We start from the raw sequence: 19,936 nt of genomic DNA, 5'->3' as shown, positions 1-19,936 counted from the left end.
CAAGAGGGGTCAAGCACATGCGCTTCCTAGAAATGCCGCCCAAACAGGAACCTACTGCCACACGTTGGGCCTCCAGCACTGCTCTATTTACCCCAGCCTACAAACTCAAACATCTAAATCTGGTTCCTCACTGTCCCATAGAATCCCTCTGCTCAAAGCCATGGGAGAATTCCCATCGCCTTTACCACTTCCCACCCACAAGACAGACCAGCCCTGACTCAGCAAAGACATGGTGAGAGACAGCTGAAGTGAGAGAAATACCAACAGGAGGAATCATCTAGACTTCACTGTAGCCACCCTCTTCCCAGCCACCACAAGGAATAATGGGCACTGGATTGGGGGGTCTCTGGCCCATGGGCAGTTATACAAACCCAACTGGCACCAAACATTACTTTTGTTCAGAGATTTTTTTTTAAAACGTCAGCTGTCCTAAAAACAATTCAGAATGGTTTTGCTCTTGGGAAACCGTGTGGCTGCTTTCCCGGTTTACAGTATTTACAATGAGCTCATTTTAGAGAGGCAGTTTCTGAATCCATCCACGAGAACAGGACCACCATGCTAGCGAGCAGTTGGCAACTTGCTCAATGAAAGCATGAATGGACTAAGGTCTCCATATAAAACCATAACAAATACCCCAATTTAAAATAGTCTTTCAGACCTCATTTTAATAGAGCGCCTCTCCATTCAGGAACTTTTGTGAATAACCCCACAAACATAAACATGTGTTTATCGGCAAAGCAACTCACCTGAAATACAGAGTGGTTGATGTTCTCTTAGGTATGAAGTTTATTTATGAGAAAGAAAGATCTGGCCTAAGGATAAAAATAGAGCAGCAGTACTCAACTAAATTTGCAACTGCTCACCCCAAAAGCCGTGAGTATAAGCTATTTTGAGAAGAGTTCAATTTGAGGTGACCTAGGAATCTAGCTAAGCAAGGAGCTGTCAACCATTGCCACTATTAATAAAAAACAGAATTGCCCCTTCTCTGGTAATGTTACTGCTGGGAAACAGAATTACAGCACCTAACAGGTGTGTTTGATGTGGAATTATGTTTAGAGCATACTATGTAATTGTTGCAGATCTATGTCAATATCCTGAAATCATAAATCAGATTCTGTCACATCTCTGCTTGAGAATTCTTTATTTTCCATTGTACTTAGAATCTAATCCAAATCTCTCAATGAGCGTCTAAAGGTCTACTCACCTGGTCCTTATCAACCTCGCTGCTATATCAGGTACACCTGTCTCCTTTCAGAGCCTCACTCATTCCGAGATCTTTCCCACCCCCAGTCCTTGGCCATGCTCTTCCGCCCAGTCCCAGCTCTTCTCATCCTCCAAGGGTCAGCTATAATGTCACCTACATGGCTCTTCTCTTTCTACCGCCTTGTTTCTCTGCACCTGTTTAATTCTTTCACAGCACATATCATAACCACCACATCTGGAACCATGTTGATCTCTTCCAGTGTTATCCGCAACAGCAAATATAGCAAAATATTGACACATAGCAAGTCACAAATAAATCATTACTGACTCTTAAATGGATACTAATTCACATTCCAGTTCATTTCTGCCATACTCTCATCCTAGCCCAAACTACCAAGCCCAATGCAAGCATCCTTCTCTGTTGCCAATCTCATTTTTCTCTTTCCCATAAAATCTTCCCTGAGCTCCTTGTCTTTTAGTGTTTAGAGACAAGGTATATGAAGTGCCAGAGACATGCCTGGAACATATTGGGTGCTCGATAAATATAGCTGTCGTCAGTATTGTAGCGTTCACTTTTTCCATGTATCCCAACAGCTGTTTTCCAATCATCACTTCTTTTACCGCCTTCCTGATTTTCCCCACAGCCCAGTAAAGTCTTCCCTACTTCTGTTGTAATGTGTTTTTTATTTGACACAATGCCTTCCTTCTTAAACAAATTCTCATTTTATTTTTACTATTTTTTAAATGTTTTTTTAAAATCTATTTTGAGATAGTATGGGCAGAGAAAGAGGGAGAGGGAGAATCCCAAGCAGACTCCACACTGTCAGTGCAGAGCCCAGTGCAGGGCTTGAACTCACAAACTATAAGATCATGACCTGAGCCAAAATCAAGAGTTGGATGCTCAACTGATTGAGCCACCCAGGAACCCACAACTTGATTTTTAATGGAAACCTTATAGAAATTAAAAACCCATTTCACTGACCATAAATGGGGCAACTATAAAAATTAACACAATGAAAACAAAGCAATGTGCTGTCCTCTTCTTTTTAAAAATTTTTAAAATGTTTTTATTTATTTTTGAGAAAGAGAGAGCATAAGTGGGGGGGGGGGCCGAGAGAGAGGGAGACACAAAATCTGAAGCTCTGAGCTGTTAGCACAGAGCCCTACTCGGCGCTCAAACTTGTGAACTGTGAGATCATAACCTGAGTCAAAGTCAGATGCTTAACTGACTGAGCCACCTGGCGCCCCAAGTTCTCTTCTTTTTTTAAAAGGGGATTAGTGACTGTTAGAGACATGAGGGTACTAATGTGATCCAGACACAAACAGAAGGACTGAGAACTCTCTGAATGACTTCCTCATCCTGTTTCATTATTTAAAGCTGTGGCCATCTACCATTACCCCACTTACCATTTAGATGCTTGTCATATTAATTACTATCAACACTTTTCACTTGGCAGTTATTATTTTCTACCTGAATTGGTTAATTATATATTTTTACAGCTCTATCCCATCCCACCTTCTTATTTCTCCTTATATCCTCCATGGTTCATAAATTGGTAGCTTATACAGAATATATGCTTCAGATAGTCTCAGCTGAGTTTAATACTTAGAGCTTTGAGCCAACTTATCAAAAGAAACTACTCCTCCAAAATTCTAAATATTTCAAAAAGAGATTGGTGAGAGAGGGTATCCTGTAGGTCTTCTGGTTCCCTTGCCCTCTGCTCTTCTGATTTCCCAGAGATGTGTACCTAAACTATCTCATCCAGGCCACTACGGCTGAGTATCATGGATGTTCCTTTGGCTATGTGAATTATATTCAACAAGGAAGAAGGCCCAATACAGAAAATGTATACTTTCCATGCATGAATATATCAGAAGCAAACACTCTAATTTATAATGAAATGAAGGCCAAATAAAACCAGAAAAAAAAAAAAAAACTGAATGTGTGATTTATTATATTTAAGATTGGTCTAAAAGGCTTAAATATGTCTGTCATAATTAACAGTAAATGAATGCAACTTTACAAAATCAGTATTTCAATACAGTACAGGACTAAATGTGGCAACTGTGCACTGGAAAATTAATATTTCCTCAATGCAAATATCAAATTTGCAGCACCATTTAGAAGCTTCCACTAAAAATGCAAGCTGCAGTATTTATTACAAGCTCTACTCGGAACACAAGACTACCTAAATCAAGCATTAGAGAAAACAATGGAGTCATTCAGGCGTAATATGTCAGATTTGGTACAGGATTAAAATACTAACATTTTTTTAATGTCCTGGTTTCAAATTAATAAATACAAAAACAATATAAAAATATACACCGTTGATAAGACTGCACCGCAAACGGCCAGATCATTAAATCTCACTCTCGTATGTATGCAGGTATGTCTTTAGCGTCAGAATTTCTGGATAGCTGCGGCTGGTCTTTCGGAAGAAATCCAAGCTGGTGAGATGTTCGATGTCCCGCACCCGAGCTGTGTGCATCTTTATGAGGTCTTCTACCCATTTCGACTCATCCTCTGAGCTCTGCAATGGAAACAATACAATCAGAGTCAGAATTTTCCAGAGGAGGTTCTCCAGATGGTCAGTTTGGTTCAAGTCCACAAATGACCCCTCCACAATCCTGCACCCAGAGCCAGTGCCTTTTATTCCTTCCTGGCCTCCCAGGCCACTCTGCCACATTCCTTTGGTAACAAGCCACAAATACCTGTCCTTGGCTGTAAACATTTTCAACAGCAATTAGCTGTACCAAATAAATGAGACATGTGGTGTGAAAGGGCATTTGACTCAATAGGTTTCCAGAACATAAATCAAAATTACAAAAACCAAGGCCCTGAAGAATTCAGTAATTACTTTCTTCTCCCACTGCTGTCAAACTGCAATGTTGAGCACAGAGCATGAGTAATTTGGAATACTCTTCTGTCTCCTAAGGAAAGCGAAAAGCTTATGCTCAATGCACGGAGTTTTGTGTGTGCATTCCTGGTCTTTCAGAAGAACCCGCAGGATCAAATACGTCATCTGTTAAACTGCAGTGAATTGATATGTGAATAATGAGTTCAACTGAAAGCAGCTCAGTAGACACACCTGGCATCTGGGGGCCCAACAGGCCTGGGTTGGAATTGTGGCTTTACCACTTCCTGACTAGGAGACCTTGGCAACCCACTTGACCTCTCTAGGCTTTCTTCATTGGTTCACAAGGAAAACCCTGCTTACTTTAGCAGCTCCTTGGAAAGCAGGAGAAGAAGAGAAAGGAAGAAGGGGAACGAAAGATAAAGTAAGGAAACATCATGGAGAAAAGGAAGGACATCTCTTTCTGCCTTAGCTACTTGCCAAGCCTGCCTCATTGGCACAAATTCCGGATGAAAGACATCCAGATGTCCCACACGAAACAATTTATTTGCGTCTCTATTGAAATGAAAAGGTACTTCAGAAGTAATCCTTTATATTTTAAAACTATCTTCTTTCACTTTTGTGGGAAGTTGAGGGAAAGCAGGAGATCTGAGAGCTCTGGGAATTCTGGGGGGAAGTGCCTACCTTCACTAGTAGACATGAAGCAGATGTCTTTGCCAAGACATTCATTCCCAAATGCCCCCGGGGCTGCAATGGCTCTCAAGCACTGTTCCACAAGTTGAAGGGTGACTGCGTGTCCCGGGGCTGAGTATGTTCAGAAATACCCTCGCCCAGCTCATCCACCACCAGTGGTCTCTGTGAACTCCCCACCGAAGCCCAAGAACCTGCAACGGGTTTTCTCGGAAAGCTCCAACCCACACAGACCTGGGCAGGGAGCTACAGCAGCTTTTGCCAGTGCTAAATATGTACCACGAGGGTGTTGGTTCAGGAAACTGATGCTTGGCCATCCCAGGCAAAATGAAGAAATAGGAAGAAATTGCTTTGCAGGCTAGGGTAGTAAGGATTTTAACCCTCCATGCCCCACCCTCCTAACCCAAGCTAACCAAGGTCTCTGCGATTCACAGAAAAAGACAGACCTAAATATAACTTTGCCCACAACGGTACTGACCAATCCTCAGTGTGACCATATAATTAACGAAGTAGGAGGTCTTCAAACGGATCAGGACCCCCTCAGAGTAAGCACGAAGCTGTATTTTGGGAAGATTTTCATATTCAACTCTTTATTTGATTTTTCAGTGGTCTAATTTTTCCTTTTGTAAATGCAGTCATTTGAATGTACAGACAAAGGGGTAAAAAGGTTTTTCCTAATTTAAATAGTGGCCAGCTGGGATTATAAGAAATCTGTCTTTGGTAGTTCTTTCCTTGGGAAGTAATTTGCCAATTTCATTTGAAGGGCATTTTCTTCTGGTTCTCACATGCGAAAATCTAGCCTGCCACTAGTCATTAGGAAATGCTGGCTCTGCAACACAGGAAGAAAATATCTTCTGCCCGATTCTAGCTGGCAATCCACAAAAGTATTTGCTAGGAGAGACTCTGGTGTGAAATGAAAAACTAATAGCACTCAAATAAAAGTTCATGTGCACCAAGGGAAGAAGAGAAGGAAACACTTTAAACATAAATAATTTAGTGGGGCGCCTGGGTGGCTTAGTCGGTTAAGCGTCCGACTTTCGCTTAGGTCATGATCTCACGGTTCATGGGTTCGAGCCCCGCGTCAGGCTCTGTGCTGACTGCCAGCTCAGAGCCTGGAGCCTGTTTCAGAGTCTGTGTCTCCCTCTCTCTCTGACCCTCCCCTGCTCACGCTATCTCTCTCTCTCTCTCTCTCCTAGAAATAAATAAAAATATTTAAAAATAAATAAATAAATACACATAAATAATTTAGAAGATTCGTGCAAACAAAAGCCCGCCATGACCTTGCCTCTCTCACAGTACCTGACACAATTTAGGAACTGAGCAGTGCGTGTTGTCTAAGATCCTCTTCTGTAGATTATACCCCTGCTCTTTCTATTCTATCAAGCAATATCATAGAGATGGTTACTTCCACAATCAATCTTGGAGCACGGCCTTTCTGTCACATCAAAGAGATCTGGGGAAGTGATGTGATTTGTCCCTGAGTGGAGGCAGGAGAGGAGTACGGGCCCAGGAGCACACTGCATGGCCCCAGCCCCCTGCCAGGCCCTTTCTCAGGATGCCTCCTGACTCCACTTATGAATAAGGGTATTAAGTGTCATCTGTGCTATTTGGGAATGGGGTGACCTGTTAACAACTGCCCTCATAACTAGTAGCAAATGAAAAATCTGATTTATAAAGTATATATTCCCATGTATATGTGTCCTTATAAAAGTTATTATAGAAATTTTCAAACATCCACAAAAGTAGAGAAAATAATATAATGGGCCCCTGTGAATTCTTACCTAGTTCCAACAATTACCAAGATGTTGCTATTCTTATCCCACCTTTACTAAATATATATGTCTTTTGCAAAACCAAAAATATTTGGGCATTTTACCGTTTGACAAAATCAAACACGTAATTTGAATCACAATAAATGCACACCTCTTTGCCCCCCCACCCTTACACTGAAAAATAAAAGTCCATTTGAACACAAAGTTCTGAAGTGATAAGCAAAGAAGGTCTTTTCTTCTTTCCACTTGGTTATACTGTATAGTCCAAATGCCTTATAATAAGTGTATAAGAGTTTAACGGTGGGACTATAAATTAAGAAGCAAAGATGAATCATGTTAAAAGACTCTTGTCTTTGAGCTCACATTGCAGCTTTCCTCATTGTCCGGTCTGTGAGGGAGAATGAACGAGGAGACGGAGAGGGGGCCGGCGCATTTGTCGGCAGGCTGGGTGAAGTCCAGGCAGCTGGTGAAGATGCTGTAGTAGTGAGTCGGCACAGGAATGGAGCTGCCCTCCACGTACCTGGAAGGGGAAGGAAAAATAAAATTACAACAGATGTAGCAGCTTGCTTTTTAAATGGTGACCAATGAATATTGCTTAAGTCACTAAAAGTAATTCCCATTGATCATTTTTCACTTCTAAGGAAGTGGTCCACTCCCATATTTTGTGTTTTTTTTTTTTAATTTTGTTAAATATTCTACTTTTATTGTGGCTGTGTAGAAAAATGTTCTTATGTTTTAGAAATTTATCCTAATTTACTTTATACAGGAATTTTTTTCTGTTTTTATGTTATTAATTATATTCTTTTTTTTCTTAAATAGTTTATTGCCAAGTTGGTTTCCATGAAACACCCAGTGCTCATCCCAACGAGTGCCCTCCTCCATGCCCATCAACCCCCTTTCCCTCTCTCCTACCCCCATCAGTCCTCAGTTTGTTCTCAGCATTCAAGAGTCTCTCATGGTTTGCCTCCCTCCCTCTCCCCAACTATTTTCCCCTTCTTCTCCTCTATGGTCCTCCATTAAGTTCCTCCTAATCCACCTATACATGCAAACATATGGTATCTGTCCTTCTCTGCCTGACTTATTTCGCTCAGCATAACACCCTCTAGTTCCATCCATGTTGCTACACATGGCCAGATTTCATTCTTTCTCATTGCCATGTAGTATTCCATTGTGTAGATGAACCACATCTTCTTGATCCATTTTTCTTTTGTTGGACACTTAGGCTCTTTCCATGTTTTGTTTTTGTTGAGAGTTCTGCTATGAACATTGGGGGTACATGTGCCCCTATGCATCAGCACTCCTGTATCCCTTGGGTAAATTCCTAGCAGTGCTATTGCTGGGTCATAGGGGTCCACTCCCATATTTTGAATACAATGTTTTTATTGCCTGGAATCCCCTTTCTCTTAACTTGGCAGAGTGAAAACAATATTCCAGCAACGAAAACAGCTTGAACCAAGGCTCAGAGGCTGGACATGATGAATGGATCAAGATAGTAGAAATGTGAGGCTGCAAGAGTCAATTCAAGCCATAATTTGGAGGTTCTGAGGGCCACATTGTGGGAATTTGGGCATTATTGTTTAGGTAGTAATGCCTCATTGAAGGGTTCTGTGGCGGAGAGAGTCATATGAGATCCATGTTTCAGGGAGAGAATTTGCATAAAACTGCATCAAGTAGACCTGAGGCAGGAGACACTGAAGGTAGGGCAATAATAAGCCCTTTCAAACTCCAATGAGATGCTGGGCTTGGTACAGAAAACTCATTTACTCAAGGAAATACTAAGGACTAATGAGCTAGTGATGATTATAGAGATTAAAAAAAAATCTTTTCCAGTAAACTGAAGTACAGGAACTCACAATTCCTTACCTGGTTCTCTATTATCTTAATTTTAATCGTTTTAAAAACACTCAAATTACGATTTAAAATGATATTTTATTAATTACGTAGATGGAAAAAATTGTTCATAATTATCTGTAAATCACAATGAAACCTTCTCATAATGTGTGCCCCTCTGTTTTATGCGTGTATAAAATTAAATGACTTCTTATAAAGTTGTCATATTTGTATCTTCTTGCCTTCTCCACTAAACTGTTAGCTCCTTCTGAGCAAGTATTCCTTTTTTTTTTTTTTTTTAAATCTCCCCAATAGCATCATAGCATCATGAAGAAGGGTAGAAACAACTATATTTTACCAAAGTCTACATGGAATTTTGTATTAAGATATACTGACCCAGAAATCTAAGAGATTCCAAAAGTCTCCTCAAATAATGGGGATGAGTAAAAATTATCATTTTTCCACTGATGAGTTGATAAAGAATAAATGACACATAAAAATAATATTTTGATACTTTTCTCTCATGGAATGGAAAAGTACATTTATTTACCTCAAAACTCCATTCCATTCCAACCACCAATACAACATTTAATCATCGTCCAAAAGCACTGAAGAAATCACAAGGAGATTCAAAGAGCAAAGGCCTTTAGGGCCATCAGCTCTTCTCTAGTACATGAATATTGGAAAAAGAGCCTTGAATGAGATGTTAGAAGTTAAAAACACACTGAGTGGAAAAGACAAACTTACTGTTTGATTTTGTCCTGTGTGTCATGTAAGCCATCATAGTCATAGTCAAAAATTGGTCCACTTATCACATTAACTCCATTTCTTTCTGAAGCATATTTCTTCACCAATACCCTCTGGAAATAATTCCAGACTCCTGTGGGGGGAAAAATATATCCATTCTTCATGATCAAAACTCCTAGCTTTGGTCAAATTCTCTCTGGGATGAGCCAAATGTCATAAGCCAAGGGACAGTAGAGCTGCTGCTATTCTTGAAAAGAATTCATCCTGAAGTGCCAGCTATGTGTGCGTCATTTATGAATCGGCAGAGAGAAAGGCATGGAGACACTGGTATCTCCAGCCCAATAAGCCAGGGAAGCGTTCCTCAATGAAGTTGGTTACTGAGCCGAGATCTAAAGGCTCAGTGCGTGTTTTCTAGGCAAAGAGATGGAAACAGAACAGGCGCGGGAAATCATGTGGTCACAAGAGGAAGGACAGTGTTTGTGAGAAACTGAAGAAAGGCCTTAATCTACTTTTTCTTCCTTCAGGATCTCATAGATATACTTGTTCCCAAGTTTATGTCTCTAGCCCTAACCCTTTCCAAGGAGCTCCAGACTTGTTATCCAACCACCCATTTCATGGTCCACTTGAATACATAATAATCATGCCTAGCAAAAAATGGTCTAAACAGAATTCTTGGTCTTCATTCCGAATCCTGCTCTAACTCCCTGCTTCTCCATCAGGTAATGGCACTCGCTCACATGTTCAGGTCCAAATCCTAGGAGTCATTCCTGACTTGGCTCCTTCTTTTCCTATGCATGTGAACAAGCCCTGTCAATGCCACCTCTGAAATACTCCCCTGTCATCCAAATCTGAACCACTTCTCAACAACTATTGTCACTGCATCCATCCTGGTCTCAATTACTATCCTCTCAGCAAAAAACTACCACAAAAGACTACTTCCCAGGCTCCCAGTGAGAACCTCGTTCTTCCCTGCAGCCCACTATATAATAGCCAGTCGGATCATTTTACACCATACTCAGAATGTATCTCACTCTTCCCAACTTCCTGTTTCTAACATTCCAGATGATGTATCACTGCAATTAGAATAAAATCCCAACTCTGCACCATGGCCCCTGCCTACCTGCATGACTGTGTTTTCTACTTCCCCCTCTGGTACATGACTTTCTTCCTGTCTTCTCATTTGGCAAACTTGTTTCAGATTAAGGTTTTGCATTTGCTCTTCCTTTCGCCAGGAAAACTCCCTGATGGTGCATGTCTGGCTTCTCCTCCATCTCTCATTTCTCATTTCAAGGTCACCTCTGGAGGGGACTTCCTTGGCCACACTAGGTCCAGTTAATATTGTCGTCAAGCAGAGGAATGGAAGCGAAAAGAGTGGGGAGAAATGAAAAGCAAAAGAAGGGAATGGCAGAAGTGGACAGGAAATGCAAATAGTGAGTTGGTTCTGAAATGTTAGGTTTCAAGGAACTACTCTGCTCTACATGAAGACTGTGAGGCTCAAGCTATTATCACTTCTTATCTCCCCCTATGAAACGGTACTTGGCTGTTTTTTTCATAGTGCTTCTATAGTTCTTTAGACCTTCTGATACTCTACTATGAAAGAGAAAGAGCAGCCCACCGGAGCCAAAATACCGTAGACAATTATTTGCAAGAGAGAAAGGAGGACAGTGGGAGAGAAGTTCAAATCTGAAGTGTAAAAATTGGAAAGGCAGAAAGGGAGAGAAATAACAATGAGAACAGTCAAAAGGCCAAACCCACAGAAATGTGGCATGTGAGAAAACCAGCCCAGGGAAGAACAGCGAGCCCTCTGTGAAAGGCCTTTTACCATGCCAGCCGCAGGGTGGTACCGTGTGTTTCCTGTATTGCTGCTTGGTCAAAAAAGCAGCAGTAAATAATAAAGAAATCCAGGAAACCCTGATTTGTGAACATTAAATGAAGATGCACTCCATGTAATATTATCACAAATCTATCTATGTGGGTTTCTGAAATATTTCTCAATTGGGCCTAAGAAAAAACTAGGGAACTACCTTTTAAAAGCATACTTCAATTTTTCACTCTTAAGCAATGTATTCTACCTTTGGATAAACCTTCACTTACTAACTAGGACATCACATAAGCATTTTTTTTCCTCTAAACCATGTTGGCCATTTCACTGATGTCAAGTTTGGGAGGCTTGCCCCTGTAGAGGACACTCTACAATCAGGCATTCTGATTCTGAGACTTCATTTCATCCCAAGAGTCCTGGGACACAGTCAATGGTCCTTTGCCAAGTGGAAGAAGGTAGGGGTACTTCCCTTTCCTATAAGAATGTAAGTCTCCTCACTGTAAAAGGAGGTAAAAATTATCTCAGAATGCTTTCTCTATCTTTGGGTGGTTGGATGGATTGATGGGCAAATGAGTGAATTATTTGTTATCAGAAATAGAAAATGGATTATTCTGGCCATCAGGCAATTAAGTCATATCCATATAAGCCATAGATGACATGCAATAAAATCTCATAATTTTGTAAATGAGAGGTTAAATGGCATTTCTATGATTATATAGCTAGTGGTCAGACTCCAGGGAAGTCAGTTTTTGGACCAAGGCTCCCTATGCCAATGTCATTCACAGCATCGCTATCATCCACAAATATTTCTGTCATGTACAAAGACATTATCGGTGTTAAAAGAAACTAAAATAATTTGCAAAGGCCTAAGGCCACCTGAACTTAATACTCTGATGATTCAGAAGATCCTTTAAAGTTCTCCCTGGGTTTCAAGGTCAACATTCAGAACATATCATCCACCCTAAAGGAGAAAAGTGCTGGTGGCTTTTACTTTAACATTCAATACATAAATATAAGCATTGTTAAACATCAAGTGGCCTCCAAAACAAAAAAAAAGATCCTTCTTAACCACCAATATAATGAGCATTGAAAGAGAAGGAACACCAGTTTAGAAGCAAAACACAAACTGGGTTTGGTTCAGTTTCTATCATTCACAAATGGGGTCATTTCTTGTGACTTTAATTTTTTAATTATAAACAAGGAACAAACAACCCACCAACCTCCCTCACAGATTCATATTTTGGATTAATGGTAGAGAATGTACATGAAAGTTCTTCAACAATTATAAGAGCTAAACACATGAAAGATATTATTATCAAACTTAATATAGGGGTAGAAAAGGAAAGTGGTAAATTTAGAAACATTTCTTTTCATAAGTAATAGTTTACTAGGTAAATATCAGACTTACGTTTGAAAGCAGGATACATTGGAACCATATTGGTTACAAGGAATGCATCATATTTAGCTTCCGGTGAAGAGCTCAGATCTAAACGTTAGGCAAACAAACAGTATTCGTTACTTCCCCAAATCAACATCAATAAAAGAGCAGCCTACTAAAATGGTATGAACAGTTTGAAGTGAATGGTGAATGGATCTACACTTTTATTTCTACTCATTCCCTACTTTATACAGTATTTCCTAATTCCCCTCCCACTCAATCTCCTTTCTTCACCAACAGCTCTCTCCCCCAAATTTTTACAATGCTTTTTCTTCCAGCCCAGTCTTGGGTCTCCTAAGTATTATGTATATAGGTTTTGGACTTTAACAAATGTCATCAAGGTAATGAGATATAATTTAAGGGACTCCCATATTCTTAAGAGATCACCTCTCTAGTATTTAAAACATTAATCTCTTAATGATATACCATTTTACTATCAGATTCCCATTAGTGATATGAGGGGCACACTATATATTCCCTTGCACTTCAGAATTCCCCTGGAGAACAAGATCTGTGAAAAGTGGTCTCTTTTCTGACCAATTTTGGAAGGATCCCATAGAAGTTCAATTCTTCAATCTCTTGAGTGCTCCTCTTGAAGAAGACCACTGAAATCCTAACAGGCCAGATTCCACCAAATAATATCCCTCTAGAATGGTCAGATCCTGATATTCTAAAACTTACAGGGAGGGAAGAGGAATCCATAGGACATCTGTTTATCATTTTTGTAGGCCAAACAACTCTGACTGAAACTCGGAGACACCCGGACATCAGGCCGGACGCAGTTGGTCAGGTGCTCGGGGATGCCAGAGACCTCAGCCTGCATGTTGAGTCAGAGGTAGTCAGCAATGCCATCACAAAGACCAAGCCAAACCAACAAGGAAATACTGAAGCCAAGTTGCTCTGTGACGAACAGCCAGAACCCAAACCTCTCTTTTTTACTGTAGCTCATACTCGGACATTGACTCCTTAAAACAAGGCCTCCCCACCCACCCCACCCAAAAAAACAGCAAACCTTCAGTTTTAAACATACAAACTCTTATTTTTTTTTAGTGGCAGAACTCTTTTATCAAAGTCTTAAGTAAAGCCATAATATATAAAGCAAAAGTCCATGGAAGACAGCTTTAAAAAATAATAGCCTAAGGAAAAAAATATATATATATTTTGTCTCTATATAAAGAGAGACAGCATACACATGTACATGGCACATGTACATGTACAGGGCATATGTACATGTACAACGTACAGGTGAACAAGAAGCTGTGTTTGCAGCAGAAGTATTCCTTTGTAATCAGAAATTAAAAACATACCTCAACTACCAAGCTTATAAACTTACCTATCTCATCTTCACCAAAACTGAACCCAAACTGAAACCCCAACATAAAATCTTTATTAAAAAACAGGATGCTGATAGTCAGGGAGGCTGTGCCTGTGTGGGGCCATGGGTATATGAGAACTCTCTTCATTCAATTTTGCTGTGAACTTAAAGCTGCTCTAAAAAAATAAACTATTAAAACAGTCAAATCTTGGTGGCTTCTGCAACTGTCAGGCAATGGCAAACAGGAAAAGCAAAAAGCATTAGTATACTCTCTATGATATGGTGATAATTTAACAGATTCCTATGAAGTTATTAGAACATTGAATAAAGTCTAGTTGAAAATACTTTGCGGGACACCTGGGTGACTCAGTCGGGTAAGTGTCCAACTTTGGCTCAGGTTATGATCTCGTGGCTCATGAGTTTGAGCCCCACATTTGGCTCTGTGCTGACAGCTCAAGGCCTTCAGACTCTGTGTCTCCCTCTCTCTCTGCCCCTCCCCCACTCAGACTCTGTCTCTCTCCCTCCTTCAAAAATAAACATTAAAAAAATGCTTAGCAATAGATTCGATGTAAGATTTCTTTCTTCAAGAAAAATTAAAATCCTTTCTAAGACAAAACTCTGTTAAGCAAGCAATCATTATATTGATGCAAAGAATATAATCGCATGAAGAATATAACCCCAATTTTTCCAATGACCTGTTTAGAAATGGTGTATGATGTCCAGAGTGGCATTAAGAATATTTCGCTATAACCACTTTCGAAGTCAGTGTGATATAAAATATCATAGCGAGTCCGATAAAGCACGGCAGGCCGTCCGTAGAGGAGGTGCCTCTCTAGGAAAGAGAACAAAAATTGTGTTAAACACATATGCAACTTTATATTAAAGTTGAAAGAAATATTGGGAGAGTCAAGTTGTCCATAATTTGCTTGCTTACTTATTAATAGTGTAGGTCCTTCTTCTTAATTTAATCAAGTTAGTTTCCCCTAACACTTTGTGATTTATCTGTTCACCTAAGCATGGGTCATATCTTACAGTTATCAAAAGTATAATATAAATGGCATATTCATTTTAATACTTTCTTTAGTTATAAAGAATTTTAATCTGTATAGGAAGGAAACATTATAGTAAATTTTGAAATGATTCTGCTGAATGGAAGTCAATACGAGTGATTTTTATAGAATTAATTCATTTGACCCCTGGAAAGGCTCATCAAGTTAACCAATGATTTAATTAAGAGGAAGGCACTCTTTGATCATTATTTGCAAACTGCAACTCAAATAATGCATTATTTCAGCATAAACAGTGAGTAGTAATGAGCATTTAAAGTAAGCAGCTTTGTCACATGGAGAAAAACTCTTTAGGTAAGAACTTAAAGGAACATGTATAGATAAAATAAGTGGATATTCAAGAGGGTCCTTTAAATACAGAAGAGGGGAGGTCACCAGCTACCAAAGAACTCAGTTAAGACCGTAAGAATGTAGACCTCCAAGAGAAAGCTCTCTTCTTAGGGGGAAATAAAGGTCTGAAACTTTACTCTTTTAAGAAGAAGAGATGGAAGTTTAGTGTGCAAACCTTCATTCCACACCCACAAGAAATGCCTGGGGCTTGATCTGCCCATTTTGGACAGACTTCCAATAGAAGTCTGAACTTCCATAGATTCTTGGAAATTGGGGTCCAACAGACCAAAATGTTTAGAGATTGAGGCTTAGGCAATCCACAATTCCCTAAGTGATCATCAAAAAAATGTTTATGATTATTTTTATTAGAGGAAATCAGTTCTGGCAATCACTTATTAAATTATGTATACATGTTGCTTTAATTAAAGTATTACCATTCTATGCAAGTAACAGAAAAAACTCTTCGGAGAATATTTTGCAAGCCTTTCCCAAGTAGAACTGCTGACTTGAGGCAAAGTGGCCCACACCTACTAAAGCAAAAGCCTATTCTGGGTAATGTGGCTTCTTCAGCATTGCAGACAATGTAGAAGCCTTGTTTAAGCTGCCAAATTTGGGGACCCACCCCTAAGACTTAGAACATAATATGATAACCTTACATAAGCAAAATATAATAAACAAATAAAAAGCCAGCAAATCACAACAGTAGTACTTGGGGGCAGTTAACCAAGTCAGACTTTCCTTCAGAACTCAAACCAAACCTTTTCTAGGTTCAAAATTTCCATTAATGTTTTCCTTGTTTTCATTTTTGTTGCCTCTGAATTTCCTGGTTTCAGCTGGAAGCAGAAGTATCAAAATTCTTTGAGAAGCTATTCTCTTTTTATCATTCAAATTTTAATGCTTACCACATTCCTCCAAATTCAAACGCAAGCCTAGCATCCAATCTATTCCATTAAGAGACAACAAAACAGCAGCCATGTTTTTCCAGGCAATTCCTCTCCTAAGAGGGGCCACCAATAATAGTCTTGGGCAATCTAAAGATTCCACCAAATCTGGCTTCTCCTCCAGCCCTCATTTACTGGAATTCCTCTGTATAACACCCCCTTCCATGAAGGCTGGTTTATTTATAACACTCTGGTCATAATCATCCTTAGCAACTCTATGCTATTATACACGTGATTCCTTTTCCTTCTACTGGGAATGGCTTCTCCAACAGTCTTGTCGTCTTTCTCCCTTCAAATTTATCATTCATTCATTCTCCCTCATCAGACATTTACTGAGTACCTTCTTCGTGCCAGGCCTTTGGCTATAGAAGAAAGATGCTGGGCAAAGATAATGAAGATACAGCTCTTACCTTTAGAAAATTCACAGTTCAATGGGAGAGACCAACATGGTACAAATAACTCAAGTGCAATATGGTACACATTATATCAGAGATATCTACAGAGTACAATGGGAACACAGAGCATGATGAATATCGTGGATGGGGATGAGGTGGCATCAGTACAGTCTTTACAGAACACACAAAGATGAGCCAGGTTGACCCCAGCCTGCCCTGTCATAATTGGTAACATACCAGAAATGGTATGCCTCTTTCCATACTTAAATGTGGATGACAAATAACAAGATCACATAGTCCAGCCCCTGTGGAAGCAAAATGAAGAGGGGGGTGGGGGGGAAGACACATCTTAAGATTTACTTTCTTCTGAAAGATTTTTCTCAGTTGTTTCTCTATCTCTATTCACTCTTCTGCTCTGCATGTATAGAAATGTGCACTGCAGGGGAGCCTGAGTGGTTCAGTTGGTTAAGCATCTGACTTCCACTCAGGTCATGATCTCGCAGTTTATGAGTTTGAGTCCTACGTCGGGTTCTGTGCTGACAGCTCAGAGTCTGGAGTCTGCTTCAGAGTCTGTGTCTCCCTCTCTCTCTGCCCCTCCCCTGCTCGCACTCTGTCTGTCTGTATGTCTGTCTCTCTCAAACATAAATAAACAGTAAAAAAATTTTCTAAAGAAATGTGCACTTCGTAGCTCCCAAGCTAGGCACAATTGCAGTTTTTGGCACGTGGTTGAAGTACAAATATTTTATTATGTAATTTCTTCTCAATTGTTAATTGCGCATGTATGACATGAGGAAAAAAACAATATAGTGGTTTTAACAGTTTCCTAAAATTCAGCCAATTTCCCCAATTAACCCAAAGAATCTACTTGGGTCTTCCTGAAGCATAGTTGTTTCATCTAAGCAAGAGGTGAAATAATCTTTGCAGTAAGAAACACAAACTTTATGGTCCAGAATCAAAATTTAGATCTTCCTTTTTCAGTTTATCAGAGTATCAAGGGACCACCAATTCTTGGTCACAGCTGGATTCTGCTACTTTTTGTGGCATCTTGGGCAAGCCACCCGTTGCATTTCTGTTTAGCAAAAAGTTCCTGTTTGAGCCATAAACGTGTGCTTGAATCTCAGTCTCTGGACACGTAAGAGCTTCATCTTGTAGAAGAGCCTACAAGCCTGTACTTTTAAAACATGCTCCTCATGATTTCTTGACATGGGTCTCATGCATTCCATGTCTTCCCAGGCTGGGTTCCTAGTCCATCAGATTCCAGACAGAGTCTTCACTCTGTACCCCAGTTCCCTGTTTACAGTAGTCTCTGGCATTTTGGGTATATCCAAGGTTCTCCTCCAGATACCACTTTGGCAAAATACTTGAAGGCAAATCTTTTTAAGTGGTGTGGACTTTCCCAGGGCACATTCTTTTGTCTTCCAAAATTTGGCCATTCAGACTGGAGTTCGCATTTTTTTCCCTCTCAGCTTCCTGATTCATATTCCCACAGATTAGCTGACTGACTTGAGAGCCACATGAAATTCTCTCCCTCTCTCTTTGTCTTTTTAAAAAATATTCACTCCCACAAAACATGCCCTTGGATTTTACCACATAATCTCTACTCAGGATCTTTCCTTTTCCCGCATCCTTCCTCCTCCTTTCCCTTGCAAGTGCCTGCTATCACTTACTGCCATGTCAACCTCCCCTGAGATTTGATTCAATTTTTCTGTTCTTTCTTATCTCAATCCTTAAAGCACTATGCTATAATTCATCAACTGGGTAAATCTCACAATAAAATAACAATTTAATGAGGATAGGGATTTCATCTATCCCTAGACCTCTACTTTTAACAATACCAAATGCATAATACCTACTTGGTAAATACTCGTTGAATGAATGGATGCTTGCATTCTTTTTTTAAAACACTATTCTTCATGACTGTCAAGAACTGACATTTTACATATGACCTGCCTAATACATCCGTGAGAGACAGACTAGGCAGATCAATATCATCTCCATTTTACTAATGAAGGAGCTGGAGGTTCATGATTTGTACAAGACAATTCAGCACACAGCAGTACCCAGAATCTAGGTTTCTATCCGCTTGATCCATTATTCTTCCTTAGCATTTTGGGCAGTCTCCAAATGGATACTAATTGCTGAATTATCTAAGGGAGGGTATACTGGGATGAAGATCCAGCTACTCCAGTTCTGCCTGAGTCATGCCTGTTGCTAAGCTAATAAGAATAGCAGTGTGCCTTGAAAAAAGAAAAGCAAAGCTGGAGGCATCACACTTCTGGACTTCAAGTTATATTACAAAGCTGTAGTGATCAAGACAGTATGGTATTGGCACAAAAATAGATACATAGATAAATGGAAAAGAATAGAAAAGCCAGAAATGAACCCGTAACTATATGGTCAATCAATCTTTGACAAAGCAGGAAAGATTATCCAATGGAAAAAAAGGCAGTCTTTTCAATAAACTGGACAACAACAAAAAGAATGAGAACTGGACCACTTTTTTACAACATACACCCCAAAAATTCCAAGTGGATTAAAGACCTAATGTGAGACAGGAAACCATTAAAATCCTAGAAGAGAAGATAGGCAGTAAACTCTTGACATCAGCTGTAGCAACTTCTTACTAAATATGTCTTCTGAGGCAAGGGAAACAAAAGCAGAAACAAACTATTGGGACGTCATCAAAATAAAAAGCTTCTGCAAAACTAAAAGGTGACTTATGGGATGGGAGAAGATATTTGCAATGACATATTTGATAAAGGGTTAGTATCCAAAATACATAAAGAACTATAATTCAAGACCCCCGAAAAAAAATCCAATTAAAAATGAGCAGAAGACATGAACAGACATTTTTCCAAAGAAGACATACAGATGGCCAACAGACACATTAAAAGATGCTCAACATCACTCATCATCAGGAAAATGCAAATCAAAACTGCAATGAGATATCACCTCACACCTGCCAGAATGGCTAAAATCAACACAACACAAGAAACAACAGGTTTTTGTGAGGATTAGGAGGAAAAGGAACCCTCGTGCACTGTTGGTGGAAATGCAAACTGGTGCAGCCACCATGGAAAACAATATGGAGGCTCCTCAAAAAAGTTAAAAATCGAACTAGCCTACTATCCAGCAATTGCACTACTAGATATTTACCCAAAGAATACAAAAATACTAATTCAAAGGGATACTTGTGCTCTGATGTTTATAGCAGCATTTTCTATAATAGTCAAATTATGGACAGAGTCCAAATGTCTATCAACTGATGAATGCATAGAAGTGGTATATATTGAGTGGAATATTACTCAGCCATAAAAAATGAAATCTTGCTATTTCCAATGACTTAGATGAAGCTAGAGAGTATTATGCTAAGTAAAATAAGTCAGTCAGAGAAAATAACAAATGCCATATGATTTCACTCATATGTGGAACTTAAGAAGCAAAATAAATGATCATAGGGGAAAAAAGAGAGAGGCAAGGCAAGAAACAGCCTCTTAACTATAGAGAACAAACTGATGGTTACCAGAGAGA

The 19,936-nt window shown here is 39.6% G+C and overlaps 1 protein-coding gene across 5 annotated transcripts in view; it reads right to left on the bottom strand.

Annotated features, from left to right (window-relative positions):
• Nucleotides 1-3,129: 3,129 nt before the first annotated feature.
• ENPP2 (ectonucleotide pyrophosphatase/phosphodiesterase 2) overlaps nt 3,130-19,936 on the bottom strand; it is a 106,909-nt gene continuing 90,102 nt past the window's right edge. For 3 of the 5 annotated variants that reach the window (XM_039227222.1, XM_039227221.1, XM_039227224.1), the window contains exons 20-26: nt 15,828-15,902; nt 14,368-14,504; nt 13,039-13,174; nt 12,328-12,405; nt 9,098-9,230; nt 6,884-7,040; nt 3,130-3,734 (exon numbers count right to left, since the gene is read on the bottom strand). In XM_039227222.1, the coding sequence (XP_039083153.1) occupies nt 3,564-3,734; nt 6,884-7,040; nt 9,098-9,230; nt 12,328-12,405; nt 13,039-13,174; nt 14,368-14,504; nt 15,828-15,902 (887 nt within the window). In that variant the 3' untranslated portion in view covers nt 3,130-3,563. The remainder of the gene's footprint in view (nt 3,735-6,883; nt 7,041-9,097; nt 9,231-12,327; nt 12,406-13,038; nt 13,175-14,367; nt 14,505-15,827; nt 15,903-19,936) is intronic. The other 2 variants (XM_039227225.1, XM_039227226.1) reach the window with 1 other exon arrangement.

This window comes from Hyaena hyaena, unplaced genomic scaffold (assembly GCF_003009895.1).
Source record: "Hyaena hyaena isolate Hyena2069 unplaced genomic scaffold, ASM300989v1 scaffold_26, whole genome shotgun sequence".
Lineage (NCBI taxonomy): Eukaryota > Metazoa > Chordata > Mammalia > Carnivora > Hyaenidae > Hyaena > Hyaena hyaena.
The sequence above is the reverse complement of the archived record's forward strand: the minus strand, read 5'-3'. Positions and strand labels throughout refer to the sequence as shown.